Raw genomic sequence first — 20,919 nt, 5'->3', positions numbered from 1 at the left:
GTTTTGGCTTATTATTATTGTTTTTTTTTGTTTTTTTTTGCAATGTAAACAATGAATCATCTTTCGATTTTCAACTGCTTTAGTATTTCATGGACAAGATTTTTTTTTTTTTTTGAAGTCGTTTAAAGATCTGCCAGTAAACGTGAAGCCAAAAATACCTTGCATTGATCAAAACATACTGTAGACACTCGCCTTTGTTCTGTTCAGCCCTTCTCCTTTAAGCCACTTAAGGCACTGAAAATTTATTACAACTTTCACAAGAGGGGGAAGGAATTTCCTTGTGACAGATGGTGAATGACATATCTTGCTGTCTGCATCAGTGGAAGCTGGGGTAATGCTGGGATCCAGTTCTGTCTGAAACCACTGACGGTGTCACATACTTGTTTCTATATGTGCTGGTGACATTTTATATACTCTAGTTGACCGTAAAGGTGAAGTGTATAATTATTCTGATGTGAAAGTGCCTTTTTTTCAGATTAATGTGCAGTGACAACTTTAAGTAAACCATTTGTAGGTTGACTTCCTGAAGTGTGTAAACACTTCAACCCTGTGGTGCTGTCAAAACGTGTTTCTGACATCTCAGCTTCTGGCTCAGCCAAGAGAATGTAAGAGTATTTGGGAAACCTGTTTGAAAACAATCATTACCTTACCATTTAAGTTTGGTTTGTGTCACAGAAATCATAAAAGTCACCTGTAAAGGTCCATAGTGGGAAAGCATTTCAAAAAATAAAGTGTATGGTGAAGACCTGTCATGCATATATACTATACATACATTCATATATTTCTGAAAGGTCTTTATATTTTATGCAGGATTTTTTTTTTTGCCAATGTAAACATAGTCTTTGGGATAACTGTTGCTTTGGTATTTCAGGGACAATATATTCTTGAAGTTGTTTGGACTCCATCTGCCACCAAACATGAAGCCAAAAATAGATAGCAATGATCATAACATACTGTAGATACTCGCCTTTGTTCTGTTCAGCCCTTTTTCTTTTAGTCACTTAAGGCATAGAAAATTTATTACAACTTCCACAAGAGGGGAAATATGACTGACCTGACTGATATTAGTACTATAAGCAAATATACCACTGTATTAAATTAATTATTCAAATTTATGCAATATTGCTGTTGTATCAGCTTGAACAAAGAGAACCCAATAAGAACCAAAAGCATTTAGACCAGATAGAGCAAGAGAGAGATTTTCAGAGTTCAAATACAGAAGACTCAAGCAAAAAATTCACATTCATGACTCTTGTAGCATGTTTCTGTATTGTTGATAAACGGTCTGATTCCATCTCTTTGGTAATGAGGCTGAAACAGTCATTCCATTTAAGAGTGTGATTGCATAACCTGGTGTTATTGTCGGCACAGGCCAAACGTCCACCACCAATCACACGTACACTTAATATCAAACACACACACACACACACTGACAAATGGTCTAGTAGTTCATCACAAAAGCACCAGACTGCTTAATAAACCTCCACTGTGGGACATAGCTGATGAGCACTGGAGAAAAAGTCGACAGAAAGTAGCATCTGTGACTGCAGTCACGGAAAGGGAATGGCTCGCAACCTTTCCAGGCCTGCTGTAGGATTACCTCTGCTAGGGACAGAAAGGTTGCCAGAGTTTCATGCTGGGCTGCGACCGTCATTTTGGACAGCGGTCAAGGGCAAGTGGCGTATCGGCCAAAAGACCTCTGCCCTGTGCCAGCGAGTGATGGAGTTCTCGCGCAGGGATACCGGATAGCACCTCGGAGACCCAACCGCCAGAGCGTGGCACGTCAAGGTTATCTAACAGCTGACGTTGGCAACCTATTTTTTGCTTGCCGAGGTTCCTTTATGTAATTTGCATGAGAACATTATGGGTGTTAACTTTCACTCATTAGTTTGAGATTTTATTTAGAGTGTGTTCAATTCTCAAGAGACATCCTGAGTTTATTGTGTCTGGATCTATTTCTACACTTGAATATTCCTAATTTAGGTCAGATGTCTTGTGGCTAAAAAAGTCTTAAAACAAGGACGTTTTAAAGTTTTTGTCATGCCGGCAGACATATAATGATCTTCACTGAGGAGCTCTGGGATACGGAGTATGATAATTGTTCCCTGGGCCAGGCTGTTTTATGGCTAAGATTAACCTCACAATGGTTTCATGACACTGGATTAATATTAGGCCCACTGCAGGAGGAAAGTAACAGTTGAAGAGAGAGCTTTGAGAGTTGCCTATAATGAATCAAATAAATTAAATGTCAAACAGGTTTTAATGGGGCCATTTGGACAACGTCTAGTAGGTACTAAATCACTTTTTTCTGTATTTTAACTTTTTTTATTTCAGTCATGGCTGTAATGACCATGTGTGCATCGGGAAGAGAGCATTATCTAGTTTTTTACATGGGTTCTTATAAAATATTAATTTAGTCAAATTTCATTTTATAAATTGAGATGGGGAAATGTTTGAAAATAATGCTGTAAAGGTGCCATGCCAATGGTGAGGATGAGGTGAAGGATGTTAGTAGTTTATGACGGTGATAATGATTACTGATTAATAAGAGCTTTCTAATGATCTACTGACACCTGCCTGAATCAGAAACTGCAGAGTACAAAGCAGGAGCTCACTGATCACACTGATGAGCACTGCATGTATAATTTTCTTATATTTTAAGTTGAAGGGTATTACTAACTGGTCGTGGCCAAAACGTCTGATACCCCTGATAAATATGATCAAAGGTGGCTATGAAAATAAATCTGCATTCTTTATCCTTTTGATCTTTCATAAAAAAATAAATTAAAAAAAATCTTTAATTCTTACAATTGCTAACTGTTAACAGTTACTGGTAAAACATCTACTATAATATAATGAAATTCTTCTTTGAATTAAGATTATACTTTTATGTAATTTTTTTGCAAGATGCTTTTTGCCCAATGAATGGTGTAGTTGCGACATTCACCAGAAGGGGTTGGATGATGAGTCCTTGTATATGTCAGAGAGTCACAGTCACCACTATCAACATAGTCATCAGCACCGACGTTCACAAGATCACTGGCCTCTCTCTGCTACAGACATGTTGGAAGAATTTGTCAATACTCTTCGAGCTTCCCTCTCGCCGGCACCTGCCTTTTGGATGTCCCATGGCCATCCCTGCTTCCTATGCGGGTGACCCAGCTGGGTGTGGCGGCTTTCTATTCCAAGTCTGGCTCTACATCGAAATGCAGCCCCAGAGGTTTACCACCAAGCGATCTAAGGTAGCATTCCTCATTTGCGTTGCTGTGGGCAAGGGTGATTTGGAACGCCCAAAGTGCTGTTATTAAGTCCTACGAAGCTTTCTCCAACCACTTCAAGGAGGTCTTTTGTGTTGCTGCTGGAAGGTTGTCCATGTAAGATCAGCTCCTGCGATTTAACATCAAGGTGGATCTGCTATCAATGAATATACCCTGGAGTTCCTCAGGCTTGCCATGCAAATGGATTCCATTCGAATATCCCACACAGAGCAAGCTCGCTGCATAGCAAATGGATTATGTCTGTACTGTGCTTCTCCAGATCATGCCATCAGAAACTGCCCCATAAGACCGCCACGCCCAGCAGTGAGTACGATTCAACTCGAACCAAATATTTCTTCATTATCCCTTCTCCCTGTGCAAGTACTTACCTCTTCATCCTCTGTTTCAGTCTCTGCCCTTGTTGACTTGAGCTCCTCTGGGAACTTCATATCTCAAGCCCTCCTAACCAGACTCAACCTACCCAGAAAGCAGCAGCCCCGGTAGCTCAGAGTCGAATCTATTCAGGGAGAGCCGCTGGGCCATGGAACGGTTAACTATCGTGTTCCCCCTTTTACATTGAGATTTGGATATCTGCACGAGGAAACCATCTTTTCTGGTACTGGAGGGACCCACGGTGGACGTCATCCTGGGATGCCCCTGGCTTAAACCATATTCTCCAGAAGTCAGATGGGATCCCTGTGAGATCACTCACTGGAGCGAGACCTGTTTCCTGAACTGTCTATCCTCGGTTCTGAAGCCGCCCCCGAAATCCTCACAGATGCAAGTGTGCTCCACCCTCGTTGAAAGTCTCAAGCCTCAAGTGAAGTGTATGATCCCATCTGACTACCAGAGATTCCAGGATGTATGTGGCAAGCAGGCAGCCACCCGCCTTCCACCGCATTGTCTATGGGACTGCGCCATCGACTTGCTGCCTGGGGCTAAACTCCCCAAGGGCAGAGTTTACGCTTTGTCCATGAAAGGCAATGGAGGACTACATCAGGGAGGCTCTTCAACAAGGATTAATTTGACCTTCTACTTCACCAGCCGCCTCAAACTTCTTCTTTGTGGGCAAAAAGGACGGAGGCTTGAGGCCTTGCATTGACTAACGGGCACTGAACCTGTGGAAACAAAACTATGACACCGGCAACCGTGAACTGCTGGCCATCAAGTTGGCTCTTGAGGAGTGGCATCACTGGCTGGAGGGAACCTCTTAACCATTCACCGTCATAACAGACCACAAGAATTTACAATATCTCAGATGCTAAACTCCTTAACCCCTGTCCAGCCCACTGGACCCTATTCTTCACACGGTTCCATTTCATCATCACATACTGTCCTGGAAACCAAAACCCCAGACATTTAAATTATTTAATGTTAATTTAAAATGTTGCACTTTTTTTTTCTTTCATTCATAACTAAATGCACATTTGTTTTTGTTTTTTCATATCTGTTGTCAGTGCAGAATGTACTATTTGAAATGTTAATGCTAATACTAAACACAGGCATAGATTTGTGAGGCAAAATGCTCTGTAATATCTTATAAGTAAAATCTCAAACTCAAATGTTAAAAACTCACCTTGCTTAAAGGGACAGTTCACCCAAAAATCAAAATTCTGTCATTAATTACTCACGCTCATGTCATTCTGAACCTGTAAGATCTTCGTTCATCTTCAGAACACAAATTAAGATATTTTGATGTATGCCAAGAGCTCTCTGACCCTCCCATAGACTGCAAGGATCCTAACACAATCAAGGTTCAGAAACGTAGCAAGGAGATCAATAAAATAATCCATGTGACATCAGTGGTTCAACCGTAATTTTACAAATCTACGAGAATACTTTTTCTGGGCAAAGAAAACAAAAATAATGACTTTATTCAAAAATCTGTCTCCTCTGCGTCACACTATAGTGCCATTTTGGAGAGTATCACATACTCTCAAATGATTTCAAATGTTAAATCATTTGACTGAAATGATTTAGTGACTCACTCATAAAGACTGTTTTGTTATTAAATGAATCAGCGTTTCTCAAAGAATCGATTGAATGATTAAATGACGTTCTCATTAGTTTCATTCGTGAATGAATCTGTCTTTTAAATTGCTTGCTAATGAAGATCATTTCACTTCCATTTTTTTTTCTCCTGTAAAGTGTGCTTGCTGTGTCAAACTGGCAAAGACCTTATGGAGACCCATTGCACCGTGTAGGACCATCGGCCGGTCCAAAGTCATGACTCATCCATTTATAACACACATGAATGGTTGCAGCTTGACTAGATATCTAACCCGCGGTCATTCTGGGGACACAGCCCATCTGTGCTGTGTCTGTATGTGTATGTGTGCTTATACGAGTGTGTGTGCAAATGTGTCACTGCATGTGACTTGGCAATTAAAGGACATTGATTGTGGATTTATGTGTTGACAAGGTATCCACAAGGCATCTTTTGTGCATGAATGGATCATAATGTCAATTTGATACATGCATTGGTGCATTGTGGGTATGTATATGTGTGTGTGTGTGTGTGTCATGATGGCAGGTGTTTTCTCTGTGTGGAACTGAAAGGGCCATTGCACACTTGTAGTCCCTGCAGCTCAGAGCCAGAAACCTACAGCCAGAGAACCTGCCCATGTGTCCTACCATGTGGTCATCTGCTGACCCGAAAGAGAGATGGATTGAGATAATGAGAGAGAGAAAGAAACAGTGAGAGCGTTGTGTTCCGCTCAGAGGTTTAAGGTCAGGCACGATTCACAGCAATACTGCTTCTTACACTATCTACAGGAGGAACAGGAAAACATATTGCATCCTGTCCTGGAGAGCCATTTAATATAGTAATGAAGGTGTGCATAAAGAAAGAAAAGTGTGTGCAGGTTTATTAAGCTGTATAGACCAGTGGTTTCAAATGCCAATGCCAATGACCCCCAAATATGATAATACCCTTGCGTTGTATATATATCGTGTGTGTGTTTGTGTATTTTCTGTTCCTTGCTGATTTGATTATATTTTCGTTATGCACTTGTTTTTATCCCTTACTGTTAAAAACAGCAGAATAAAATAATCATAATTCTCTTGAAATTTTTAATGAGCAATTTGACTTTATATTTGTCAATATTAAATATTTCAAATATTAAAATATATTATTTATTTTATATATTAAATTTGATTTATTAAAAATAAAAACAACAAAAAAGAGAATGTGTATATATACATGTGAAAAAGATTTTTCAAAATAATAAATAAAACAAAGATTATGGCACATTTTACAAGAAGTACTATTTTCTACTTCAAATGTATGTTTAATTTAATAATGAGTTACTTTGTATATGTGATATTTACTAGCAATTTCTGAGTGAAAATAGCTTCTACAACCATTTTTTAGTGTATATATTTGTCTATTTGTCACTGATTTTATTAACTACATGCACATTGCTTTCTGTCAATATGACTGTCATAGATAATAATTACTTTTCATCCTTTTAGACCAGTTTTTTTTAACAGAATGAAACATATAAATGTTAAATTCTGTAAATGTTAACATTTTTCATCTCCAATTTTCTGCTGACCCCTGTTTGATAAACCGTGCAACTCTGAGGGCAAAATCATCCTCAGAAGTTAGCTAAATATAGCAAAACATCCCTTTGAGGATGCTTCGTAATAGAGTTCATTGGTCATTCTAGATTTTATTACCCCTTCTCAGCCTGATTTCCCTCCCTTCACTCACCTTAGAGGCTCACATTACAATTAAAACTTGTGTCTGTCAGATTAGTTTGGCTCTAAGAGCTCCTAAAAGCCCTATAATCAATTTAATGTTCGTCTGATTCCAGCCGAAATGCCGGATCTAGCATTTAACCTCCTACCCTGCAGCGGAGGGATTGGCACCTGGCCCTATCTCAGCTGGCTTATTGATTTCAGCACATTGCATTTACCGTTCTTCTCATTACATGGTTAAAAATCATGCAGGCTGAATGTAAGTAATCAGTCCTTTATAGGTCAACACATAAATCAATAGGCATCGGTTCTAGTGCTGCACAGAGCTGGGCTTCCTGACGTCACAGACTTTGATTTCCCCTTGTAAGTTACACATGATGTACTGATGTACATTGTTGTTACTGTGGTAATTTAAATATCTGTTTGCTTTTAGGCCATCTATATGTCAGTGCAAGAGCTTTCAAACTGGGGTCTAGGGATGCAGAAAATTTCAGACATGACAAGGTTAACATTAACAGTTTTAACATTAAGGGAAAAAAAACTTTAATATAAATATATAAGTGTAAGGAAACTAATTGTTCCAAAGACCCTCTTGTGTGTATTACTCTCTGCAGATTCAGAACTGTTGAAACAAACAGAGTCCAGAGTCATCAAATCTATTGATTAAAATGACCCTCATAAAGACTTTCACTTTGTTACTAAATGAATTAGCATTTCTGAATGAATTAATTGAATGAATGGATGTGTCAGGGGTGGACTACTGAGAGGAGTGCAAAGCAAGGAACGAAGGAGACGAGGAGTGCATCAATCGAGAGAATTTAAATGACATCAAAGAACCAAGGAAAACTCACGTAGCACAGGTTGACATGAACAAAACCGGACGCTGAACTAGGCACAAGGGACACTATAAAAACACATGACAAGACGAGGGGATGATTCAATGACATCTAAATTAACACTCACTTGTTTCCTTCCTGAATGATCCCGTGTTTTTAAATGATTCATTTAACCGAATGAATCCATGAATCACTCGAAAATATTTTTTTTTTTACTTATTTTCATCCCCTGGATGAATCATTATTCAATTTTTATTTTTTTAAACAAATCAGCTGACTGAATGATTTAAAGACTCACTCATAAAAACAGTGGTTTGTTTCATTCCAGGATGATTTTGTGTTTTGAATGGTTGAATGAATTAGTCAAAGTCTCACTAGTAATGAAGGTCATTTATCGCCACCTACTGCTGAAACAATGTAACCCACAGAAAGAGACAGGGAAACCCCCACCCCCCAAAAAAAGAAAAGAAAAAAAAAATTGCATAACAACAGTAATATGAGTTTCTTGCAACAAACAACTGAGCTTATTGGGAATTTAAGAATAAAAATAAGGGGCAAGCTTTTAGATATGCCCTGCCAACACAGGGCTGAAGCTTAAAATGGGAAAACGTGACATAAGTAATAGCTTGTTTTCGCATGATAAATTTTTTTCCTTCATTAAGGTAAATCAAATTAACCCCTGTGACAGCCGAGATGTGGTATTACAGCACAGTTTTGCACAGCCATCACTTCAGTAGAACTCAATTTAGTTCATTTCAATTTACTTTGCATTGTGCATTGTGAAGTTACATTATGCATTTGATTAGGGGCATTTGATTAGATTATGCATTTACACGACCCATGCTAATGTATGACCCTTTGTCAGAGTGGCCTGCCAGAACCCCACAGGAAGTGCGAGAGCGTTGACACTAGGGTGAAGGTGATCTGATTCAGATCCGAACACCTCAGCTCAGTTTTTAAAATTGGATTCAGCCGAGCAGCTTCTGCATATTAATGACAACAGGTGTTAATTTACCACAAATGTGAGCGTCCCAATTAACAATGAAAATTATATACAGTGAGGCGTGAGAGCACATTGAAAATCTAAAATTTTAATCTGGAAACAAACTTTAAAAATGAAAACACATTCAGGCATGTCGAGCTTATTAACAACGCTGACCAACTCTATGCAAAACTCTGTTTCCACTCCACTGAGCTGCTTTAGCCAGAGAGATGCAAAGAGAGGGGTAAAAGAAGAAAATCATGGTTATATATGGAAGGAAATCCTGCAAAAATGTATGTGCATGTCAAGTCAAGTTTATTTATATAGCACTTTATACAATACAGATTGTTTCAAAGCAGCTTAACAGTAATGAAGAGGAAACTAGCAGAATCAATAACAGATCAAAAACATATCTGCCTCAGTTGGAGAGCATATGGGTTTTTTTATTCAAATCTTGTCATTTCTATCCATTTTTTCAATGCAATATCCCAAATATGCATAAAAATATGTAGATGGAAACATAGCTAATGATGCAAACTTCATCAAATATATGAGACAAAGCAGCTCTGTAAAGCAGCTCTAAAAAGACAATGGTGTCATTATTCAGTTCAGTGTTGGTTCAGTTCGGTTCAACAACTGTCTAAAGTTCATAAATTATGAAACAAGTTCAATTCAGGTATAAGCAGTTCTACTGAAGACAACAGTATCATTGTTCAGCTCAATTCATTACAAGTTTTGTTCTCATCCAATAGTGTCAGTGCAGTCAATCGATATTACTAAATATTTAGTGTCTTTTAAATCCCAACTAAGCACGCTAAAATGCAGTACTGAGCAAAAGATAAGGAAACAGAGAAAATGTATGTGAAATTCATAAAGAAAGTGAGATGAGTAAGTGTGAGAGTGCATGTGTGCATAGGGGTAGCCTCCCATTCTGGTTGCATTCTGGCTGATGCTGCAGGGATGCCCAGGAGATTTCTCTCACATAACCGTGATTAGTCTTACATCCGTGAGCTTTAGTGCCGAACTCTCTCGCCACATGCTGACCCGCTGCCTCTAAATCTCTTACTGAGCCAGACAGGCCCATTATTTCACTTCAGCCTGAGCTTTATTATCTAAAGTCGGTCAGAATCGCGTGTGGGGGCCTGTCAAAACGGCTGCTGGCAAATGGAGATTGCCTGTTCCATGATTTACAGGATCAATCAACAATGGAGACTGCAAGCATACAAAAAAAAAAAAAAAAAAAAAACAAGAGCAGCAGTTTTGAAATGGGCCAATATAGTAATGCATTTATGGATGCATCTGAATGATGCAATAAAAGCTTTAGAGCAAATACATACAACCGCTTCCATTTATTTGGTATCACGGGATTGCTTTTCTTTTTTTGCATCAATTTGCATATAGAATTATGATTGACCTGGTCTTCGTTGCATATTTTTAAATGCTTATTTGATTGTACCTTTCCTTGAGTGTGTAATATAGCTGTTTGTGCATCTGCAGACTTACAAAACACAGAAGTTCACATCAAAGGGAGTTCATCTCTCCAACATAGAACACTCATCGTTTGTAGTCCTGCCATTTTTCTGTGACTTAGCTTAATCACAATGTTATACATTTGCATAATGCCTGCCGTCTGGCTGCTTTAGCCCCACCCTTAAAAAGCAGTTGAGTAAGTGATTTTGCCATACTGGCTAAAAAATTTGTATATATAATGCTAATATTGACACCACAGTTACCAAAGATATAATACTATTTAAGCCAAGTCAATTCACCTTTATTTATATCACTTTTATACAATACAGACTGTTTCAAAGCAGTTTCAAAGCGGTGTAATTATTCAGCTCAGCTCAGTTCAGTGTTGATTCAGTTCATTTCAATAACATTATTAGGTTAGTTTAGTTTTGGTTTTGTTTAGTTTAATTTCAAAATTAGAGCTGTTTATGAAGCCTAGGGAGCTAAAACCCACAGTTATGAAATGAAGCATTTAGAGCTGCTCTATTCAGCTCAGCTCAGTTCAGTGTTGATTCAGTTCAGTTCAATAACAAAATTAGAGATGTTCTGGACCAGCTGACCATTCAGAACAGTCTGGGCTTTTTAGAAAGAGGGGTTTAATAGGCACAGGTTTTTAAACAGAGTTTTTCGGGCAGGCAGAGGATGTATGGTATGAGAAAAACAATGTGTTTTTGAACTTTAAATCATGTAAATGTATTCTAGCAGACCCCAATCATGTAAATGTATTCTAGCAGACCATGGATGTTTTATTATTTTATATGTGATTTTTTTGTGCAGCCAACTAAAAACAAGACACACCATGAGAGTCATCATCATTTGTGCAGAACCGAAGCCTGAAACTATGCTTACCTAAAACTTATTCTCTTGCTGCCTTGCAAGCACTGGTAATCCCTGCAGGAAATGCAAATCTAGCCGACTTGAAATCTTTAAAACATAATAACCCAAAAACATCTGAAGCCAGGATCAATTTATCTTAGATACACGCTGCTACTCTTAGAAAAGGACACGATAGGACGAGAGAGGAAAGTTGGGAGTAAACATGAAGCTGGGGACCACTCTCTCTTCTCAAGGGTGAAATCCCTTTCCATACAGCTCAGTGGATTTCACTCATTTTCTTTATTGATGGAGCAAGTGGACTAGGGCAGGACCCTCATGGGCTGCTTTACCCGGCAGCTGGTTAATGAAACAGGTCATACGCCACCTTTTTATAGCACATCCCCACTAATCAACCACCACAGTCCTGCTCTCGTGACATCCCTGGGGACCAGACTGTCAATCTCAGTCTTGATGGGGCTAAGTGCTCTGAGGAGCGGAAGTCCGCACTGAGTGAGATGGATAAAATCCTCATTACGAATGCAAAGGAGATTAATGAACCACATTAAGATGCAGTTCTGTTTAGACGTATTTATTTATGCCAATATTTATGGAATTATTATTATTTTGATTAAACTCGGCAGAGCACATTGTCAATAGTCAGTAATTCTGGTGTGTCTAGATATAAAATGTGCCTTGCAAAAATAATTAAAATGGAAAAAATAATAATTAGCAAAAGGATCATTTAAAAGTTATAGTAAATACAATAGAGAAAATTATCTGAATTGTCTTCCAACTAGAAAACAAACTCTTTTGTCATGAAAACAACAGGGAACTGCGGCAGATTTTGAAATGCGCAAAGACTCGCGACCTCTATCTACCAGTCCAACAGATCAAGTGCTTTCTAATCCATCACAATATTATCTTAAACCTCATTGTTTGACTTAAAAGATAAGCTATGCAAGACTAAGACAGATAAGAAAATACTACTCCAAAGACAAAAAAGCAACACTTGGTTCATTTTCCATGTGCATGCAAATAAAGGGCAGTGCATGACTTACAAGCCAAGAGAAAGATGATATATAAGCAGATTGAGCATAATGGTATTTCTGTGCAAGCTTACTGCATGAGTGTATAGTTTCTGCCCTGAGACTATTCTGTGGTTATGTCATGTTTGGAAAAACGGGACAGTCTGAAACTTACCTCCCAAAGCTTGCTTCATAACAAAATTCATGATGATGGCTTTTTATTCCTGCCTTCTTCAACCAAATATTACATTCAGGTTGAGCTTTTCAAGTAGTCCCTTGTCGCCAGATCTACAATGTGAAACAGACAATTACTTAATAGCAAAAACTTCGTTTGTATAAACAGCTATTCACCTTCAAAAAAAAAAAAAAATAAATAAAAAAACCCTAAGGGGCTATTTCTAACTTTCTTGACCCTTCAATTTTTTATTTGAGTATGTGTGTGATTTTGTCATTTTGTCATATTAAATAATGTGTTTGACTGGATCAAAACCATTTATCATAGGTGTCACAGATGAAGGCATTTTAGGTTATATGATAAAACATTACTAAAGATTGTAATAATAATGACTGCATGGCATACACAACACTATCCAACCGATCAGTTCACAAGATGCGACATATGAAGGACAGTAAAGGTCAATATACCTCGCATACAGTTCACACAAAGTGCAGAGTTGTAAAATTACGACGGGCTCCCGTTAGTGGCTTATCGGTGCCTGTATGTAACTTAACCTACACAAGGAAAAAATAGCGCTAATAACAAGCTCTGGGACAAGCATACATCGTGTACATTTGAAGTAAATCTGCAGGGAGCGTTTGTTCTTCTCGTGGGGAATGGCAACATAGCATTGCAACCTAAATATCAAATAACATTTGAGAACAAGACGAATTATGATGATTGTTAGAGTTTAAGAATGTAAATCTTAGAATAAATTATATTACAATACAACGCAATACTGGATTCCTTAATCTGTGTGTAAACTTTCCCTCATCCATCCTAATCAAACCCACACGCTTATAGTCCGAATGCACCGAAACGTTGGCTGATGAATGAGTCCGGGTGAATCTCGTACGCTACTGTGCTCCTAGTATCTTCTTACGCCTATAAATGCGTTAAAACGACCTGCTTTAATATTTACTACCGTTCCCGATGCGTGCCGAAGACAAAATCACTTCCTCGTTCATTGAGGCTGATTTCAGCACCATTGCTGGCGGACAGCTCCCGCTCCATCCCACATAGAGCAAAAGCCAAACGCTTGCGTTCCACACACACACATAAAGGTCATAATTACCTGCACGGCGATTTCAAATGTCTCAAGAAGCTGATTAACTCCTCAGAAATGAAAGTTGAGCAGTACTGATACAGCGAGGCTTTAACTGCTCGTTCCTAACATCTCTGGTTTCCAGGCAAAAGAAGGACGTCCTTGTTTCTCGTGCTCAGAGAGGCAGTGTGAGTGTCTGTGAGAGGAACTGCAGCTGCCGCTGATAAAGGCACTCACTGAATCACATGGAGAGCTCCCATCTGAAGCGTCCCATGTTCTGAGCGATCAATTTTTAACGACTGTGGCTGTCGTGGGCAGGTGTCCTGCTACATATTCCCGTTGTATGCTTCTGTAATCCCTGCGCTGGGGGATGAGCTCATTTAAAGCACCTTGCCTTGAGCAAAGGACTTGTCGCATACAAATGGGATATGCATGGAAGGTTGTGTATATAGGATGCGGTGCAATGCTTTTAGGGTTACGGCACGGTATGATTGAATGATTAAGCCTCCGTTTGCTCGGCCTCACCTCGATTCGTCCTTGAAGCTGTCTGATCCGACTTTGCATGCGTTTTCCTGACCAAGCGTGATTTCAGAAAGTGTGGCCGATATGTTTACCCCGAGAGCGTGATGAGTGCTGGTGATGTGCCTCGGGTTTCAGTTAGCAGGTTAATTGTTGTGTGCAATAATAGTGAAACCATCTAAGCCACCAAATCTAGGACTGGATGTATTAAAACAGGTCAAACTTGCTACTGTGAGTTGTTTAAGATATATTATAATTAGAGCATACTGTAGGCTATTAATAGTTCATTTAGCTTATTCAGGTCTATTATAACTATAGGGGAAAATTATCATTTGGTAAACTGTATATCCAGAAACGTGGCTTTGTTTCTTTGTAATTATTTGTTAAATTTACTAGCAAATTCTGGGTGAAAATTGCTTTCAGTATAGCAACTGAAAAAAAAAAACGATTTGTTCATCTAATAAACCCACAAATTTGTATCAAGGCAGTTATAGATTTTTTTGCATTTAGCAATGCAAGGAGCTACAAAACTTGTTCTTTCATCACTATGTGCGCACTATATGACATGGCATAATCCCCTCTTAAAATTAGAGGCAAACATATTTGCCTGATATATTAAATATTAAACCCCAGAGTCGCAATGAGATGCATATAACTCAACACACAAATCTCAAATACGTTGAGATCAACAAATGTTAATTCAGTAAAAAAAATGTGAAGTCAGAATACAAATCAATTTGAATGGCCATCAATGGAGAAAAATGCCGTTTGGTTTCAAATGATGTGCTTCTAGCATCTGCCAGCAGGGGCTGAAATACTTGAGATATATAACATGCTTTGCATGCTTTGTTATATTCAGAGTGATTGGTTTTCCCTCAAAAGTGCTTATTGCATCAGTTCGGTGCCTTGTAAACATAACTTCACTTCCAGACAGGTACTCTCCAATTTCCAGCCAATTTGATTGAAGCTGCTGATCTTTGGGTATGGCTTGCCAGATTTGTTTGCATCATACAGTCAGGAAACAAACAATGGGTGTCTGTGGGTCTCTGTGTAGCTACAGAAGAAAAGTTTTTCATTTATTTGATGCAACCCAAGAACAAGTAGTGAAGTGGGTGAAGCTTTATCCAAGGAAAAAAAGCAGTGCAGCACTGAATGGTAAATCAGTCACACTGCCTTTTGTGCCTTGATGTGACAAGAATGAAAATCCATTTTGTTTATCTAGTCTTGCGTGTTAGACATCAAGTGTTAAGTAGGCAGACATGGTTTTGAAATTACCATTAATACATGTCATAAGATTATCACGGCTATATCAGTTAACGCTGAAAACTTCCCTGCATTTTTAAAGCCAACTTGATCTGAAATGCTACAGGTAAAGTAGTATATTGCAGCAGAATTTACAATGCACACAGTGGTGATGTATCATATTTACGATTTGACCATCCTCTCTGGCCTTCTGCACCGCAATATTTTATTTAGCTTTGTATTCAAATCCACCCATTTGTACTGATGCCAAAAGAGAAAATGATTCACATATGAGGGAGTGAAGGCTGGTAATAACCTGGATTACAGACCGCAGTGGGTGTCAGATTCCCTGGGAATTTTGAAGTTGACATTTTGAGACATTTCGCCTCCCACCGCACTGTTACAAACAGCAGTGAAGGAGCATTCAGCCTCAATCAGCGTTGTCGCCCACACAAAAACCTCACAAACGCTAAACACCGCCTAAATACTTCACTTTCTGACCAACAGCAAGCACACAATAGTGATTAGGACGATCACAATGATGATGACGATGAAGCTAGGTGGTATGCGAACAGCTGTGTTTTTGTATTGTTTTTTAATGTATTAATGAATGCTGCCTCCTTAAATCCGCTCCTTAAATTAGAGATTCATTCCCCACATCTGTGTTTATCTGTGTTGGCTCTGTCTCCCTCATTTCAATCTAAACACATTAAAATGTCAAATGGCTTTGGGGCTGAATTGAGTAGCATTATCAAAACAGCCTGTCACACTTTTGCTGCATTTGATTTCTTGTCTCTATTTGTCGAGTTATTGCTACCTAAAATTGGAGATGGCTTTCGAAAATTGTGACATTAGAGTCACTATCCAAACCGTCAATCTTTCTCATGTTTGTATAATGTTATTATGGTTTCTCGGCGACACACACTTTCCCATAGCAATCAAAGTAGTCTGATAATTATTTAAACCTGATTTTAAAACAGACAGCGTTCAGAAGATTTTGTGCCACCTAAAGTCCATTTCATTTTTAATATGTAATATTTTTAATAAGCAGCAGCATCCAGTTCATGGCCAAATAATGGAAAAGTAACCTGAATCAACTTATTATTGGGTAAACAACATGAGTAGCTTTTTATTAAAGCTCTTGTGTCCTTCATCATGAGCTGTTGCCATGCCGGCCGTATTGTTTTCATTTTTTTAATCATGCCATAGTCAATTAAGGGAACAGCCTGCACTTTACATGGGTATTAACAAAAATCCCATTCTGCTAAATTGTCTAAATCCTGAACTGTAGAAACCGAAACGCCCACACATCATATTTTATAGCAGGTACCGCATCTTCAGCGTTCAAAGAGAAAAAGACAAAAGTGTTTACTGAAGTAATGGATGTTCTGACTCATCGTTCCGAAGAAAAAACACAGATCCTGCCTTCTAATCTCATATAAAACGCTCTAATTCTGAGGATATTTTCAACAGTCTTCTGTGTCCTAAATATTAAACTGTGACTGCAGTGCTGTTGTACTAAATGTGTTAATGCACCATGCGAATGAAGTAATGCGTCATGTGGAAACAAGCTACCCTGCAAGTAAATGTCAAAAACCAACTAAAGAACAGGATGTAGCACAAACAAACCAACACACACAGGCATAAATATATATACCAAGCAATTTGCTTGCTCCCAAAATGAACTGGATTACCCTGAGTAAGCACAGTACTCCATCTGCGCTTGTGTTTGTTGTTATTTCTTGGTAGATGGTGTGCAGGTTTGCAATAATGACCATGGGTAAGTGGACGCTGAGAGACCCCTGAACAGGATGATCATAATTTTCCATTCCTCCCGGTTCCTTCAGTTTGCCCTTTGGGAGCACAGTTTTCAAAGCTATACGTCACGAGGAATGGGTTAAGAAAGGGTCATTTTCCTGAATAAGCTCGATTTGCCTTTAGGCTACAACTTGCTGTTTGATAATCACTTGTGGGACTGATTTGTTTTCATTAACAGCATCATCAAGCGTTATGGTCAGAAAAACACATTAGACCTCGAATTTAAACAGTCACGTGATGTGAAACAGTATCCTTAAGGTAAGAGATAATTACTAGATATAAATCCCCACTGGTCATTTCCCTTTAGATTCCATGCGTTTATGCAAGTTGGAGTGTTTCAAGGGTTTAATAAAAATAGCTTTAATTATGAAAGATCTTGTGTTCAATTATACCCCCTTAGGTAATTAGGAAAGCTGTAGTAAACAAACCTGCTCACATCCTTGAGGCTGTGATGACAATCCTTTAGTTTATTCTGAACTGATGTATAAATTGTCTTCAGATGCATACTGAATCCACCTGCAATTTTTAAAATTATCATTTCAAACCTGAATTTCTTTTCTTCTGTGGAACATGACAGGTGAATTTTTGAAGATTGCCCTGTGCAATGCCATGATTTGTGCAACAGACCAATTTAAGTTAAAAATATTTAGGAGAGTTCAAGCGAGAAATACAGCAAAGTCTGATTTAAAACAAATCTGTTCATTGAATAAAATCTTTTTAATAAATCTTTTGATCCGGTTGCAACACAGCACTTGTATTCTCTCTTGGACTCTGTCTAAAACTTTTAAAATAGCCTTGCTCATATTGTGTGTCTTACAGCAGCTATTCAGATAACAATGTCTGTCTAGACCTTAATATCTTTAGCTCTCTATTTCTTTCAGTGAGTCATGACCAGTGGTCCTAATGATAGACCCAATTCAGATCCCTCGCACAAAATTGGGCTATCTATTTACAACAGGACAGAATGTTACTCTCTGATCACAGAGGTGGATTTTTGTCTCTCTGACTGTCTTAAAACAAGCCTGATCGCTTCACATTCTGTCCTTATATAAACACTGAGCTGTTCACTGCATTCAAAGGTGTGAGTTTCCACTATATTTTGGAACTAATTGCTGTAATTTCACAGTACTTTTTCTATGCAGTTCTACAGTTAACAAGAAATTAATGTTAAATCTTGACTGTGGAAACATGTTACTCCTTGTTATGTACTGAAACAACACTGGGTGATATTCATACAGTCTATTTTTTTTATTTTTTATTTTATCTCTGTTACAGTGGAATACAGCTGTGCTGAGCTTCACATGGTTTTGTTGTAACATGTCCCCAGATAATAAGTATATTCTGCTGTCTTGTGTCTTTTCTTTTCTATGTCTCTCTTCCCCTCCCTCTCTCTTTCTCACATATTATGTCTCAAGACTCTGCTTGTGACCCAAACTGTCATTTGTTTTCATTAATGCTGTCATAACTAAGCAGTCTAAAAATAAGGAGCCTTTCAAAGAGCTAAACCACAATGGTGCTTTCATCCATATTCTGCTTTTAGAACATAGTATGTACTCTAAAGAAGATTCAGTTCAATAAACAATATACAGTAGCCTAACTTAATCATGTTAGAAACCATACTGAGTTTAACGCGGATGAAAACAAGGTTATGAGTGACAGACTTGAAATGACAGGCACTATAAAAAAAAGTCCTAGATCATTTAATTGATCACAACTTCTACATAACTTATGGTAGGTATCTTTTAAAACTTTATGGAGTTTTTGTCTACCGGCTGACTAAGGCGGGATTTACGGACCAATAATTTCGATTCTATGTGTGCAGAAAAACTCTCGCAAAATAGAAGCGGGATTCATAACAGTTGTGTTCTCACGTGCTTTATTCTTACCTTCGTTCTAATGTTGATGAATCCGAATTATATTCTAAATGACGGAGCGCGTCCACGTACAGTAGTGATTTGCATAAAACACGCCAGAACCACGTCCATATAAAGCCTTTCCTTACAACCTCATCTCCTTTGCTCTCCTGCTCTCTCGCATTTTCTAGAGGGCACAACGGGCATGCGCACTAAAATCGAGAACAGTTACTCATTCTCAAAGCCAGTAAAAATGTAGGCTATTAGTGTATTTTGTTGTTACAGCTAGTTCTAAATTGGATCTTATTTTAAATAACTTTATATGAAAATGCATTGTTAAATCACGATTTCTGCGTGAAAACGTTTTATGCAGGAATATGTAATGACATCCAATGTGTTTTAAGCCGTGAACTCTGCACAAGATTTAGTACTGTTTACTGATGCTTTTAAACCAGAACAAGTACTTGCACAAAGACTGTAGAATTACTTTATTTCATTTATTATTTATAAAAAGTATTGCTGATAAACTACATTTGTATTACATCTTTACAATGCAGAGGTGACATAGGATGTAAATAACAAAACGACTAAATAAGATGACCATGTTGCACCTGTCACTGAAAACTGTTGGCATTGCAGCTTGTTGAAAGTAATCACATAATCAGAATCAGAATGACTGCTCTGTGGAGTCAAAGGTACCTTTAATGGTGCCTTTTCCGTTAACGTCAGCAGATCTGTCCGACTCCCTCTCGTACAATCCAGCCGTCTAATTCTGTTTCTATGTAGTAGCAGTTTGAGGACACAAGCCGAGCATCATCTCAATTTTAACAGCTAGGCATTTCAGGCAAAAGACCACATGTAGTGCAGACTTCATTTTTAGTGTACTTTATAAAAAAAAAAAGGCTAAGAGGAGACTCCATCTTCTTTGACTTGTGTGAAACTGAACAAAGACTTTCTAACTTTCCAAATCCTGCTGAATTTCCATGCTGGTCCAGACTGGTTTATGTTAGTTAGTGCTGGTATATCAATTTAGCCATGCTGTTCACCAGCTAGACTAGCACTAACTAGCCTAAGGAACCATCTAGCACTTTTAAGCAGTTTAGCCACTGAAAAGTAGTGAAGCAACAGCTCATTCTCTGACAACTTGTCGCTTGCATACACCGCAACACTTCAGATATAACCTAATGGCACTAACTCAACAAATAAAATAAAGAGAAGGAGGTCATGAAACCTGTGACTAAGGAGAGAGGTTTATAATTCCCAACACAGGTGCTCAAATTAACTTTGGCAGTGTGAATTAGATTGGTGGTCGGCTGACCCACTCACAGTGGTATAACATTAATTATCTTTCCCCAGAAGAAGTAAGATGAGACTGATGAGATGGCTTTACAGGGTAGTATGAGCAAGACTTAAAATATCAAGGCCAAGAGAAAAAAAAGTTAATTATGTTCAAAAGTTATATGAGGATATAATGAATAGTTGATGCGTTTTTGGAACTGCTAGTGGCTAGTGAGGATGTGGGCCTGTTCCTGGCAAAATGATATCCAGGTGATGACAAGTTACCATAAAAGTGCAGCCGCCATCATTACGCTAGGGAAAAATGGGAGAAAAAGACTTCGGCTCATTTTCTGCATGGGTAAAACATCTCATGAGATCAAATAAAACAATGAGAAATAGTGAGCCATACATCTCTGTAGTCAAAAGAGAAAGAAAATGAGGGCATAGAAGATTGGCAGAGTCCAAAAAAAGCATGTTTAAAAAGTAATTTCATGTGCACATGGTGTCATCTTGAAGACACAGGCATATGTGTTCTCTAATATAAAACAATGACCAGTTACTTTCTTTCCCTGGTGACAAAAAAAAAAAAACCTGTCTAGCTGTCTATGTGGCCATTATAGCCATCACAGGTGCACTCTTGATGCAAAGCCTGTTCCAAAAGCAAGGCAATATACTTATCTCGTGTGAGTGTAGAACCTTCTCTTGGACAAATAAATTCTGAAGCAACATCACATGTAGTTGAAAAAGAAAATCCAGTAATACATTGCAATTTCACAAGTACAGTTAAAGATATCAGACATGTCAAGAGGACATTTTGATA

General features: G+C 38.3%; 1 protein-coding gene across 3 annotated transcripts in view; it reads right to left on the bottom strand.

Moving 5' to 3' along the window:
- Positions 1-18,982, bottom strand: part of LOC122139617 (complexin-1-like) — a 61,585-nt gene extending 42,603 nt beyond the window's left edge. The window contains exons 1-2 of one of the 3 annotated variants that reach the window (XM_042738093.1): positions 18,855-18,982; positions 12,303-12,415 (exon numbers count right to left, since the gene is read on the bottom strand). In XM_042738093.1, coding sequence (XP_042594027.1) covers positions 12,303-12,333 — 31 coding nt within the window. In that variant the 5' untranslated portion in view covers positions 12,334-12,415; positions 18,855-18,982. Of the gene's footprint in view, positions 1-12,302; positions 12,416-12,772; positions 12,866-13,419; positions 13,903-18,854 lie in introns of those variants that run through there. The other 2 variants (XM_042738091.1, XM_042738092.1) reach the window with 2 other exon arrangements.
- Between the last annotated feature and the right edge of the window lie 1,937 nt (positions 18,983-20,919).

Source organism: Cyprinus carpio, chromosome B14, assembly GCF_018340385.1.
Source record: "Cyprinus carpio isolate SPL01 chromosome B14, ASM1834038v1, whole genome shotgun sequence".
Lineage (NCBI taxonomy): Eukaryota > Metazoa > Chordata > Actinopteri > Cypriniformes > Cyprinidae > Cyprinus > Cyprinus carpio.
Note: the sequence above shows the minus strand (reverse complement) of the source record. Positions and strands in the feature narration are given on the sequence as shown.